The sequence below is a fragment of the Eptatretus burgeri genome, chromosome 11 (assembly GCF_056783735.1).
Source record: "Eptatretus burgeri isolate ZD-2024b chromosome 11, Ebu_testis_v1, whole genome shotgun sequence".
Lineage (NCBI taxonomy): Eukaryota > Metazoa > Chordata > Myxini > Myxiniformes > Myxinidae > Eptatretus > Eptatretus burgeri.
Genome location: NC_140971.1, coordinates 47,200,655 through 47,215,190, shown reverse-complemented (window position 1 = coordinate 47,215,190; position 14,536 = coordinate 47,200,655). Strand labels below are relative to the sequence as shown.

The 14,536-nt window shown below is 46.9% G+C and overlaps 1 protein-coding gene across 3 annotated transcripts in view; it reads right to left on the bottom strand.

Moving 5' to 3' along the window:
- CIAO2A (cytosolic iron-sulfur assembly component 2A) overlaps positions 1 to 10,952 on the bottom strand; it is a 33,430-nt gene extending 22,478 nt beyond the window's left edge. Inside the window, exons 1-2 of one of the 3 annotated variants that reach the window (XM_085846341.1) lie at positions 10,823 to 10,952; positions 5,845 to 6,009 (exon numbers count right to left, since the gene is read on the bottom strand). In XM_085846341.1, coding sequence (XP_085702467.1) covers positions 5,845 to 6,009; positions 10,823 to 10,937 — 280 coding nt within the window. In that variant the 5' untranslated portion in view covers positions 10,938 to 10,952. Of the gene's footprint in view, positions 1 to 5,844; positions 6,010 to 10,542 lie in introns of all 3 variants that reach the window. The other 2 variants (XM_085846340.1, XM_085846342.1) reach the window with 2 other exon arrangements.
- Positions 10,953 to 14,536: the final 3,584 nt, after the last annotated feature.

Here is a 14,536-nt window from a genome sequence, read left to right as displayed (position 1 = left end):
ACATTATGCATGATCAAAATATTTCAAAAATTAATAGTTTACTACAAAATCTAAACCATTTTACCGGATGGCAAGATAGCTTGCAAGTATGCACGTTCACCTCTGAGCTGTCCAGCCTGGGTTTGAATATCGACCCAGCTATAAACTACCATCCTGGTGTTTCCCATGCAGGGCGGTTTATCGATATTTGCCGTCCCTCGGATGGACGTTGAACCGGATGTCCCCTCTGCAAGATTTACTTGGTGGACATTAAAGATCCCACAGTGTCATTTGAGAAGAGGAGGCAAGTTATTGCCGGCACCATGAACAAATTCCAAATTCCTGCACACTCAGTTCAGTATTTTGAGCCCCTGTCACACCTTGACGATTTCGCCAGCGTATGGCAACGTATCAAAATTGATCTAAAACGCTGGTGTACGCTGAACTATTGATGTTTTTTTCAGTTTTGGGCGTATATTAACGAGTTGGACATATGCATAACGTATTTGTAACGTACACAGAACGTTTCGATAACTTATAGATAACTTATACCAACGAATGCTTAGCGTGTTGTCGGCGTTCACAACTTTTGCCCAACGATAGTCTAACTTATGCATAAAGCGTGGCAGAGTGTCGCCGACGATCACGTGGCGTAGCCTATTAAAAGGCTGCTGCTCGACGATTCAAATCATAACCGCACTAGACATCGAAGTGTCAACATCACCATCATGCCGAAGAAAAAAAAAAAACAAACAAAAAAAACATGGAGTCAGGAACACTGACGGGTTCCTCCTGTGAGCCCCATTTTATATACCAATTCCCCTAAACGCTGCCAATACGCCATTATACGGTAGCTGAAAGTTAGAAACACGTTTAGTAAGTTCTGTGGTCGTCCGGAAGACGTCAAATACGTCTACATACGTCAATATGCGTTGGAGATACGTTACACATAGGTTCAAAGCATGTTACTCATAGGTTAGAAATAAGTTTCGGGTACGCTAGACATTACCTCGACGTATTTTGACTTATGAGTAACTTACAAGTAACGTGTGTCAACAATTGCCTACAACTTATGGCCAGCGTATGCGGAACGTGTGAGTCATACGCTGGTATATGTTGGAAAATTTTGAGCATGCACAAAATTTGTCGACGAGCTCGGCGTACTACGACGTATGCCAGCGTGCTCTTAACGTATACAAAACTGACCCATAACGTATTCGACTTGTGCCAGCGTATTTGCCAAATTTTTCATAAGTCGGCATACGCTGGCTAAAACGTCAAGGTGTGACAACCCCTTTACATAGGAGGATTGTAACCCTTATCCAAGAAACTACTTTGGCCAAACTGCTACCATGTACAGAGAGCAGTTAGGCCACAGTTGGACGCAATGAGCAAGGGAATGAATGAACAGGAAAAGAAGAAAGATAGGATGGAAGGAATCCCTTAGTAACCTGCATGTAAGAGGGTTAAAGGGGGTAGAAAGATTGCAGGTCGGGATGGGGGATAAGAAGACATGGTGGTACACCACCTGCTTAAATCCCTGAGGGAGGCAGGGGAGGTGGGGAGAGGGAAGAGTAGGATTGAACAGCCTCAGGAAAACCGTTTTACAAACAGGAAAACGAGGAGCAAAAGAGTTGAGGTGTGTGGTGAGCCTGGATTTTTGGTGTTTAACTAGGATGGGGTTACTCAAAGAACATGTGCATCCTGGAAGAGCCAGAGAGGGTCGGAGGGCCACGAGAGCAGGAGTTAGACTGGAGAAGATGCGTTTAAAAAAAGTAAGCAAAAACCACCGACCAATCTGTGATGGGAGACCTTGTGCTTCAGCCTCATTGCGGAAGATTCCAATAATGTTGATGTGTTTTTCTCATATTTCTTTGCTTTGTTTTTAATATTTTTGGGGAAAAGAGAAAACTTAAGACTAAATTTTCTTCCAAACACTACCTCAAAATACTCATCATGTTTGAGATTATTTGACTAAATAGCATTTGCTTCCCCTTTGTGATTCGAGTCTCTCTTCTGAGGAAATCTTCACAAGGAAAAACTGGTGACTCAATCTGAAAACCTCAATTCAGTCTAAATCTACCTGTTGATTTACAGAACCGAGCAACTCAGATATATTATGCCTGTCCCCAAATCAAGTACGCACAGGTTAAAAGGACTGCGAGTCCTAAATCCCTTGTGTCACAAGTCAACGTCTGTGTTTTTGATGATTAGTATACATATTGACCAGGAACTGAGTTGCAAGTGTGGTCTGCAGGTGTACATTATTTTAGAAAGACTGTGGTTGTGCTGCTGATGCGGTGCTTCCTAGAGGTAAGAATGGTATTTTGGAAATTTGCCAAAGTGACCGCTCTACCTCTCCCTTAATGGTTAAGGTGGTGGGCTTGGGATCCTTGGGTCCTGAGTTCAAATCCCACTTGGCCGTTGAAATAAAAGCAGGTGGGGTTGACTCAGACTGTCATTCTTCCAAGGTCAGTAAAATGAGTCCCAGCTTTCTGGGATGTCCCGGTGTGTGCCCCAGTTTAGAATAGCTACACCGTGTCCCTGCGTGTCATAAGAGGTGACAAAAGGGTTGGCGTCAGGAAAGGCATCGGGCCATTAAAAAAAAAACATTGCCTCAAAAAGGGAACCATGATAGAAGATTGTCATGGGACCCACAAGGGTAACCCCTGTTCTCGCAGGGAAAAATGCCGTGCTTGCATGTCCGCTCTACCTCTCCAACTCCTCGACAGATATCATGGAATGTCCACAAACTAATTCTAGCAGCCAGATCCCAATTCAACATCCATCCGAGGGGCGGCATACCCATTGACATCTTGCCCTGCCTGTAAAGTAAAGATCCAACAGTTTATAGTTGGGTCGGGAATCAAACCTACATGAGATGGCTCAGAGAGGTAAGCACGCTACCTCTGCACTGCATCCTGTCAGACTGACTGAGTAATGAACGGCCTTTCATCGGTAGATGCCTTCTGCTCTTTCATGAGGAATACGCAGTACAGTCCAGCCGAAAAAGCTGATGAAAAGGTGTCCTGTTCAAAAATAATTCTGTTATTTTCATTTTAACTACTAGTGCCTGCCCGTAGATGTGTGGCCATATGTGCAATCCCCCCCCCCCCGCAAAAAAACTCAAACCGCGTGCCAGAAACAATAACCACACAAGCCGTTCCTTCGCTTTCACGTGCAAATATATATATATATATATATACATACTTTAAAACCGCTTGCCATAAACAACCACACAGGCCGTTCCTTCGCTCTCACGTGGCCGCACGTTCGTGGGCGTACGTGCGGTTCCGTACGTGCATGGCCGTACGTGCATGGGCGTACGTGCATGGGCGTACGTGCGTGCCCATACGTGCGTGGCCGTACATACAAAAACAAAAATATAAAAAAAAAACTTTCAAATCGCGTGCCAGAAACAACAACCACACAGGCCGTTACTTCGCTCTCGCGTGCCCATACGTGCGTGGCCGTACATGCAAAAAAAAAAAAAACTTTCAAACAAACACACAGGCCATTCCTTCGCTCTCATAAACGACGACTGGATTGGGGCATTGTGTTTATCTATAAATGTGGATAAGAAATCAAGAAATTATTAGAATACAGTAAGTCATCACTATCCAAAAGTAGTGCATGCCCGTACGGAATGTTCACATCATTCCACGAATTATCGCTTGCATTGAAGTAACAACTGCTGTGATACACACAGAGTTAATTAAAATCAAGTTTACCTCCCTGTCTTTGCTTGCCATGACATTCGCTGCCATTTGCCATTGGCACTCCTACCCCACGGTAACTAAGGCACCAATCAATCCCCATCGTAACCAGCACGACACGTGACGTCATCGTCGGCCGGCCGTGCACCGGCCTACGCAGTCACGCCCATGCAGCAACGTGTCCTGTGATTGGTAACTGAATGGCGCATCGGCCACGCCTACGCAGCACGTGTCCTGTCATTGGTTGGTAAATAAATGGCCATAACTTGGGAAGCACTTGTAAGATTAATATCAAACCTTGAAAAGGCACATCCACAGGTCCCCAGCAATATACCTGGCAAGTTTCAATTAGATCGGACCAGCGGTTGTCGAGAAACAGCGGTCAAAGACACACACACACACACACAAACACACACACACACAAACACACAGACACACACACACACACACACACACACACACACACACACACACACACACACACACACACACACACACACACACACAGCTGGAATTATAGATAGATGAGTGAGGAAAAATATAACTTGCGATTTGAAAAGGATGTCAATTTCTGATAATTACAACGATGGAACTTTTGCACAACGGTGATTAAAATGGAAGGAACCAATTTTTCAAAAAAATGCACTTTTGTTTCTTATTGAAAAACCATTTCGGATGACAATAAAACAATGAAGTAAAAAAAAAACATACTTCTCATCATTATTAGTCAAGGTGATATATTCACCACCAGGCTCTGTGGCGTAATGGTTACAGCGTCCGCTCTGAGTCTCGGAGGTCAATGGTTCGAACTCTGTCTGAGGAGTCATACCAAAGACTTTTAAAATGGCATGTGCTGCTTCCTTGCCTGGTGCTCAGCATTTAGAGAGGATAGAGCATGGACAAACAACCATAAGTTGGAAACCATTGCTCAGACTTGATGGGTCCATCGTGCGATATTGCTTGTACCTCATATTGTTTAATTCCTTCTTCTCCATGTGCATGAATAAATGTTTCGAACTCTGAACCTGAAGAAGTGAATTCTTCGACAGCCTCCTGTGCCAACGTTCTTTGTAAAATAACTCGAATTGTGATATGATTATTACTATTATAAGCAAGTTGCCTGTGTCCGCACGGGATTCAAAACAAGGAAGGTATGGAGGAGGTAAAAATGCAAATGACGTCTTCTGTCCATTGAGCTCGCAAGCTGGGAGGAACAAATCATTTATTGCCACATCTGATGCAATTTAAATGCTCTAATGGCTCCATTTGAAATTGGGGGGTGCGGTGCTCCATTTGAAACTGTTTGTTCGATATAAGTAGCTTTTTGATGCCTAGAGTCCGTAAGAAAATTTGTATTGGTGTCAAAAGCCAGTGACCACGTGCAAATTAATAGGAGGACAGGAGGAGATTGGGACCATACTCTGTGCAGAGCGTTGGTGCTGCCGAAGCAGTCTCCTTGGAATTTGGACACAATCCTGGATGGGTTGCCACTCCGACACAGGATACCAGCATGCTGGCACTCATTTTGCCGACCTAGGAAGGATGACAGGCCGAGTTAACCTCACCTGGTATTAATTCAACAGCTGAGCGGGATTTGAACTCAGGACCCGAGGATCCCAAGCCCTCAGAACTCTAACCATTAAGCCAACACCAAGCATGCAAATTAATAGGATTGCAAAGGGCATGTATTCAAAGTTCTATGCAGGTTACAAGTTTTGTTGCACAGGAATCTTGTATTATTTTAATAAATAATTTGCACGTCGGCCGATTTGTAGAGTCAATGCGAGCATTGCAATGGCATGTTGCTGCTGTCACCCAGGTTCAAAATCCCACATGCGGTACTGCATTGCCATATCGATTGTCCCCCCCCCCCAATGTCCTTGCTGTCAATCTAAAGCACAGACACATAAGCTACTCAATGACTCATTGACACAGTAAAAAACATAATTTTTTTATCAAGTTTGTTTTTCAGTTTTAAAGCAAAATAAAAATGACAAAGTGAGTAAAATGTGGATAAGAGGGAGAGTGGGCAAGGAGGAGTGGAGGAGGTAATGGGAGGGGGGGTGAACATCAAAATGGGCCAAACAAACTAAAGTGTGAAGAGCAATGGGGTAATAGATTTTGGGTTGGGGTAGAGGGGTCCACACACCTATGAGTGTGGCAAGTGAGCAGTGTGGAATAGTAGGAGTGAAGCGGATGATGACGAGGAATTCATCCATGGAGAGAGTGTGAATGCACACGCATTCTTCGCTCACAACATTCAGGTCCTCCAGAGAGTTTGGTCTCTCTGGATCACGGATGTCTTTAATCACATCTGCGCAGTACACAACATATTCAACATAACGGTGATGTGCCGGCATCAAAAGCGTCAACAACTTCCATTAAATAAAGGTGGAATCAGTTGAATATTCTAGTTTCCTGCCAGAATGTCAAACACAAATTCACAAATACTCCATTAATGTTCAGCAAGAAATTTGATTATTCAAAAGCATTAAAAATAAAAAATAGGACCACTGGTCCTGTAGCTTATCTGGGCCCTGGCCTAATGTTGTAACCCAAATTTGTTCGGATACTGACTGGTGGGTCTGGAGAAGAAGATTTTTGAAGGAATTTATGCGATTTTCCAAATAATTGACCCAAGTCTGCCATTTTGACACACGGTCACATGATCAACATGACCTCCACGATTTAACATCAGGATCCTGTCCTAATGTTGTAATCCCAATTTGAAGAAAAGTTTTGAAGGAATTTACTAAGTCCGCCAGTCACGGGACCGGAACGGGCTTTGCAAACCCTGTTACCAGTCAGGAGTGGACTTTTGCTGCCAGATTTCAGCCAGATTGGCCCAGCAGCATGGTAGGAGAAGTTGAAGTAGGACAAGAGCAGACGGATGGTGCACGATGACAATAACTTATCTGGCATTCCGATTCCAGATAACCTAAACAATCATAATTTTATGCACTCCAAGATAACAAGACAATCGTTGGTCCATCAGTGGAAGTTGGGTGTTTGGGTTCATTAAAACACCCCTTTTGAAGATAATTAACAGCCTAATTTAATTATATCCCTTATCATGTGCATCCTCAGGCACCTCGTTGTCCCTCAAAGTTGATGGGGTCTTAATTCGCCATTTTTTCCTTCAGCCTCCTAAACAATGCCTTCACTTGGAACAAGCCGCAATGATTTATTAATGATAAAGCGCTTTAATTTTTTCCCCTTTCCTCACTCATATTATCGAATGCCTGATCACCATACCTACGAATTGCTGGATACATTGCAGTGGTTGTAAACGCCCAGAGACGCCAGCGTTCGTGCTTTATTTCATTTCAAAAATGCCATAACCTCTCAACTCTTTTAAAATAAGCCAGATTACAAAATTTAAGCTCCAGAATTGAAGTTAGCAGCAGTTCCTACTGCTTAAAAAGGTGTTCATTTGTCTAATTTGGACATAGCTTGATATTTTTGGGCATCTCCGGGAGGTGTTTAATATGACTGATCGGCAATCGCTAATCGCTTTCCAAGCCAGGCCTTATCAAATGTTTCATTGGAGGGCTTCCTTGAGTGCTTAAGCCACCTAGCGAGCACTCTAAAACATTCACAATGTCACTGAATACTGTATATTCATCGATTTGAACAAAGTTCAGGCCCCATGTTAGTCTGCAGTGCATCGGGCTTTGGCTGGCTCACTGAAAATGTGCAATTTTATTACACACCAAGTTTCCCCTTTTTGTGCGATCTTCTTTCATTGGACGACCCACCACTTCGGCAAAGATAAATGCATACAAAAAAAATTAAACGTTTCATTTTTAAAAGTTTCTTCAACCATTTTGTTGGAGTGCTTACTTGGCACATGCTCTTCAAGCATCGATGGCGATATCATGGTTCGATACCGGAGTTATGAAGGCAAAATAAATTTTATGATCACAATAAGTGAAAAATGTTTTCAGGTGCTACGAAGCAATGAATTGTCACATCACGGCAGGATATCCGAGAGGTAAGCATGGTCACTCTAAGCTGTCTCGCCTAAGTTTGATTCCCGATCCACCTATAAACTGTCATCCCATTGTTTCACAGGCAGGGTGATTCATCAATGTGTGTGCCATCTCTCAGATGGATGTTAAACTTGGTGTCACATCTGCCGGAATCCCCCCTCTCCCTTCCCATCTCTCCTCCCTCTCCCCTCCCATCCCTCCTCTCTCCCCTCCAATCTCTCCTCTTCTCTCTCCCCTCTTCTCTCTCCCCTCTTCTCTCTCCTCTCTCCCCTCCAATCTCCCACCCATCTCTTCCTCACCCACCCATCTCTCCCTCCCCTCTCCCCCTCTCTCTTCCTCTCCCTCCCCTCTCCTCTCTATGTCCCCTCTCTCTCCCCCTCTCTCCCACACCTCTCCCCTCTCTCCCACCTCTCTCCACCTCTCACCCCTCTCTCACTCTCTCTCCCACCCCTCTCCCTCCCACCCCTCAATCTCTCTCCCACCCCTCTCCCCTCTCTCCCCTCTCACTATCTCTCCCACCCCTCTCCCCTCTCACTCTCGTCTCCCACTCCTCTCCTCTCCCCTCTCTCCCACTCCTCTCCCCGACTCCTCTCCCCGACTCCTCTCCCCGACTCCTCTCCCCCCTCACTCTCTCCGACCCCTCTCACTCTCTCCCACCCCTCTCCCCTGATCCCACCCCTCTCCCCCTCATCCCCCCAACCACACCCCTCCCTCACCCTCACCCCTCTCTCTCCCCACCCCTCTCTTACTCTACCCCTCCCTCCAAATTATCTTCCCCTCTCAACCTACCCCACCCCTCCCCCTCTGTTAAGGGGACTGTTAAGGACTGGCAGTTTAGTTTTGAATTTGAAACTGCTTCCCAATAAAGTAGCTTGTACGAATCAGATTCAGAGTGAGCTGACCAGATGGGTGCAAAGGTCTCTGCATGAACATGAATGCATGCAGGCAGGCCTTTGGCAGGCAGATAGCATGGGTTTTAAAAGCTCCTACCTGGTTTTATATAGAACCATGCTGTTAAAAAGAAACTTGCTGTTTGGGCACGTTTTATCGCCCTTACCTTCCCCTCCCCTCATATTGCCTTCCCTTCCCCTCACGCTGCCTTCCCTTCCCCTCCCATCACGCTGCCTTCCCTTCCCTTCCCATCACGCTGCCTTCCCTTCCCCTCACGCTGCCTTCCCTTCCCTTCCCATCATGCTGCCTTCCCTTCCCTTCCCATCACGCTGCCTTCCCTTCCCTTCCATGGACATCTCCCAGCGGTCTCCACATGCTGTTTTAATGTACCCCATTTTGTTCAATCTGTACTACCCCCTCCCTCCCTCCCTCCCTCTGCAAGTCCCACTACTAAATGCAAGTCGAGAACCCCACCCTCACACTTACCTTCTACTCCTCCCCTCACCCACCCCCCCATGGCTCCCCCATCCTCCACCCTACCCCCTCCAGGAGTGTACAGCGATATTTGTTGAGGCATCACTTTCATCATCCCCCCTTCTTCGCTCTTTCCCTCTTCCTCACCCCATGTAGCACCCCCAACCCTCCTCCCTCCACCCACCCCTCATAGCTCCTCCACCCTTCTCCCCTCCCTCCTTCATCTCTCGCCCTCTCCCTCTTTCTCCCACCCTCCCCTCCTCCCTCCACCCACCCCTCAGAGCTCCTCCACCCCTCTCCCCTCCCTCCCCTCTTTCTCCCACCCTTCCCTCCTCCCTCCACCCACCCCTCATAGCTCCTCCACCCCTCCTCCGCCCTTCTCCCCCTCCCTCTCTCCCCCTCTCCCTCTTTCTCCCACCCTCCCCTCCTCCCTCTTTCTCCCACCCTCCCCTCCTCCCTCTTTCTCCCACCCTCCCCTCCTCCCTCTTTCTCCCACCCTCACCTCCTCCCTCTTTCTCCCACCCTCCCTCCTCCCTCTTTCTCCCACCCTCCCCTCCTCCCTCTTTCTCCCACCCTCCCCTCCTCCCTCTTTCTCCCACCCTCCCCTCCTCCCTCTTTCTCCCACCCTCCCCTCCTCCCTCTTTCTCCCACCCTCACCTCCTCCCTCTTTCTCCCACCCTCCCCTCCTCCCTCTTTCTCCCACCCTCCCCTCCTCCCTCTTTCTCCCACCCTCCCCTCCTCCCTCTTTCTCCCACCCTCCCCTCCTCCCTCTTTCTCCCACCCTCCCCTCCTCCCTCTTTCTCCCACCCTCCCCTCCTCCCTCTTTCTCCCACCCTCCCCTCCTCCCTCTTTCTCCTACCCTCCCCTCCTCCCTCTTTCTCCCATCCTCCCCTCCTCCCTCTTTATCCCATCCTCCCCTCCTCCCTTCCTCTCTTTCTCCTTTCCCTCCCCTCTCGCACTCTCCCCCCAACCCCTTAATATTCCCGTCAGAGAAGCGACTGGTTGTGTTTCTTTGTTCCAACATGCAGAACAACCAAAGCAAAGCCACACGGATGACGCAGTATATAGATTGGCGTAGATCTGATAATGAACGATCTATATTTAAGTCCTGTAAAAAATGTATACTATACAGTATATGCATGGGGAACACACGGATTGCAATCGCCTCTACCGTCCCTTTGGGAATGGGCGAGACCACCAATTAATTATTTCGTCAATGTCCAACACGCATGGCCAATGGCCAATCACGTGACATGCACAGTGTGTTGCTCGATCCAAGTTTTTATTGTTTCAATTCATCATCTCAGACTCGCGGAGTCACGGACAAGACTAAACGTCAACACGGATGACGGGGAAATGAATATACAACGGACGAAGCGGCACAGTAAATGAGATTCGAGCCTGGGGTCCAAGCATGCGCAACGTGCTCGGATGGGAACACCAAACAAGGAATAAACACAACTCTCGATCACACACACGTGCACACTGACCGTACACCTGCAGAGCCTTTTGTTGGTCCATGTCCCGAACCCGTGGGACATGTCCCCCCTCGGCCAGCCAAGACAACAGAACGAACCTTCCGATGGAGAACCCGGCCACAGCAACGGCTGTGTTCATTCCTTACACCATGGAGGGACTCGACCTTGTGTCCCACCCCCCGGGGAACTGACACTTAAACACGGTACGGCCGAACAGTGACAAAAATAATAGGTCCACGAACCTCCTCCTCTAATGTTAACGTAACTAGTCCGTGATACGTTTCAAAGTTACCGTCACGTGGACAACGGAGATCCGAAAGAACCTGGAAGACGAATACGCCGCCCAGTCGATATCCAACAAAAAAAAACTTCAAATTAAAAAAAAAATACACAAAACAAAGATTCATAAAATATCAAATTTGTATAATTCACGTCCTTTCTGTGTACGCTGTCGTTGATATTATGAACACATATTTCGATTTCAAGGTTGTATTCTACTGCCATTAATTGTTGCTCACAAATACAAAATGGTTTTTTTCTGCTCCGAGAGTTATGCTCAAGTCTTTCACGAACCAGGTGGCCAGGCCTGAAGTTCAACTAAGTAGTTCGGGCAGGAATTTGGAATTTGTTCATGGTGTTAGCATGGTGTGACAGCTCATGGTGTAACGGCTCACTGACTCTTCGAGGACACAGTGGGATCTTTGACGTCCACCACCTAATGCTAACAGAAGCGATTCCCGTTTAATGTCTCCCTGCCTGCGAAATAACGGGACGACACCTTGGAGTTGAACCCAGGCGAGATGGCTCGGAGGCAATTGTACATGTCTCTACAGGCTCGGCCATCCTGCCAGCAACATTGTAACTCAAAAATTAAAGGCACACAATACAAGTGGTGATGTTGACTGGATAAACAGTGTTGTGCCCCAATGTGACTTCTTTTGTCTTCCAGTGTATTTGGGCCATTTGAGTTTGAGGAAAGAAAAAGATTTTCTGGTGCATCTCTTACATATTTTGTTTTTCCAGAAAAAAACACAAGCACATATTTCCGATTTACATATTTACATCCTTTGTCATTGCTTTCATCAAAATATATATTGTTGCGGTATTCGCGCCCGCCGGCGTGCTGACGGCCACGTAACTCGAATCGCGGAACGTCGCCCACCGGACGGACAATCCAGTCGTGACCCTCTCGGACTAACGCCGGGAACCAGTCACGGGTGGACCTTTCGGTCTCACCGCGATCGAGCCAATCAGCCCCTGCGTGGGATAGGGTTGCTCGCCAAATTCGACCTACCTAAGTACCCACACGGAGGGTAGACCGGGCGATCGCACCTCGCCGCAGGTCGACTTCGGACACGGGCCACTTAAGCGACCCGTTCCGTACTATCGGGATAACCGAGCGGTGTTATTCGTCGACCTCGACGGTTCGATTAATTATCGGGCGTATTCAGCCCACTACCAACCCTTTACGTGAAGCAAGATGAGGATTCAATGAAAGAAATGACGAAGCGAAGCGGGAAACAGTTCAACACAAAGCACATTTATTCGCGATGAACGGAAAGCACACATATTCAATTCCACCAAAAGCACACAGAAAAGAAAAACACAATTCAATTTACACAAAAAGCAAATGCGACAATGCAGATCTAATACCGATTACGCGAGCACACGGCAACACAGACAATTTTACTTCACAGCCGACAACACATACCCAAAACCAAGGAAAAGAACAGAGAACCCTCAAGGATGAGGCGGGCCTGAGGCCGAGACCGGGTCGGGCCTACCCGTCTGGTGATGAGACGCGGAGCGGCGATGGTGCCTCAACTCCGCGGGCCTCGCGGGCAGTGTCTGGTAGGGGGTGGGAAAGGGGCCCCCTTGATCGCACTATCTCAGCGCGGGGGGAAACAGGAGGGGGTTGCTGATGCTCGGGGTATAGAGGATTTTTATTGCCCCGCAACGAGCGTCTCCACCTCGGCCAGGTCGCGCTGTCGGCCTCCCTGGGGTGCAGCTCCCTGCACGACGCGAGCACCCCCTCGTCTGCCCTCGCCGCCTCTCCACAGCTCCGTCCCCTCCGCTCCGACTCCAACGCACACGACGACCAGCTCCTTCTTGCCAACTCCACCGCCCGCGAAGTCTTAACTCTCTGTTCTCTCTCGACTCTACTACTCACTGGACTGACGAACACGGTCGCTTTTATCAGCCCCGTGGCTTCGCCCTCTCATCTTTGACCCCCTCCCTTCGACCTTTCACCTCGCTCCCCATTGGCCCGAGAAAAAGTGGGCGTGAATGCTTTTTGATCCATAAATTTGCATATATCGATCGCCCTCCAACGCCCTGGAGGCGGGGCCAAATCGCCCCTCGCTCACCGATTGGACGGCAAAAAGTGGGCGTGTGTCGTTTTTGATCCGTTTTTGAAGCACAAAATCCGTGATTTTGTACACGCTGTTCGGCGCGCGCCCTGCACGAGTCCAACACCGGTACCCACAAGCGGCGCAAGAACGGTGGCGATGCGACGGTTGCGAGGTGTGACGTGAAGGTCGTGGCGGTTGTGGTGAAGCGGCGTTGTGGTTGGTGGTTGATGTTGTGGTTGTGGTGGTAATCATGGCGGTTGGTCCAAATTAAAGATAGTAAAAGAAAAACGGCTATCCTGAAGAGTCGCAGCACGCATGAATAACATGTATTCCCACAAGACAACGGGTTTGGGCCTAACTACACATGTACTTACCGAGATACCTCACCTAAGGGACCTGAATGGTGGTTTGCGAATTTGGTAACCACAACAATATTCACATCACGGGAACAATCAATGAAGAAAAGAAAAAAACGTTCTTGTCATCTCACCAACTCATACACCAAGTTTCATCCAAATCCATCCAAAACTTAGATATCGTGCTATATATAATTTTTAGCCCAATCACTCAATGGTAATGAATCACAAAAAATTATCGTATCTGGATTAGGATCTCACCAAGATCTAAAATAGAAAGAGCAATCAGAGATTGCAGACCATCGCCAAAACTTATGTGGTGTTTTTGTAGTTTTGTGTGTGTATTTTATATGGCATTTGTGTACTGGTGTGTTAGTCATTTATGAGACATAATTAGAAATGCCACTTTATAATTGCTGGCAGTGATGACCAGGTACCAAGAAGTCCCACTTTGATTGGACACCTGACCCTGACCAATGACGTTTATAATTATTCAATTTAATTTAGAATGGGATTTTAAAAAATTTAATTCAAATCAAATGGTGCAGTCCTACATTGGAATCATCTGAAGGAACCGGAATAAGCAAAAAAGCAAAGATGAAGTCATCAGGTGGAACAGATAGGATTTGGGTTTCAGCTGCTGCTACTCTCCCCTCAACCCATCCAGGCACAGCCAAGTGAGCCTTATTCAAAAAAAAAATCAAAGAACCCAAATAATTTTTTTCTAAATAGTTCCAGCTGCCATACTATGTGGCCAATCAAGTTGAAATTTAAAGCATCTATTCCCCATCACTACTACATCATAATTACAAAGTTCCATGTCGATTGATTAAGCAATTCCAGAGAAAACATTATTTAATATTTTTCTTCAATCCAATATGGCTGCCAAACCATGTGACCTGTGACATGTGAACCTTTTGTTCCTCATGGATAGGTGGTCATACGTGTAAAGTTTTGCCTCGATCTGTTCAGCCACTTCAGAGAATAATATTTTTAAGGCTTTTATTTTTTAAACAATATGGCTGCCGAATCACATAACCGATGACGCCATATTTTTTCTGTGGACCATTTTATCCCGAGATGACCCTCAAAATTTTTCATGCTGATCAGATGTGGCGTTCTACATTTGCAATTATGAGGTCATTACAAAGGCACCTATGACATTATTAAAAAAAAAGATAAAATCACATTCTCCATGGAGTACTGTACTTGCCATGTGCCAAGTTTCCCATTTTTTTCCTTGGTGCGGTTTGAGATATGGTCCAAAGTTTTTCTGTTTTCCCAACATGGCTGCCACCA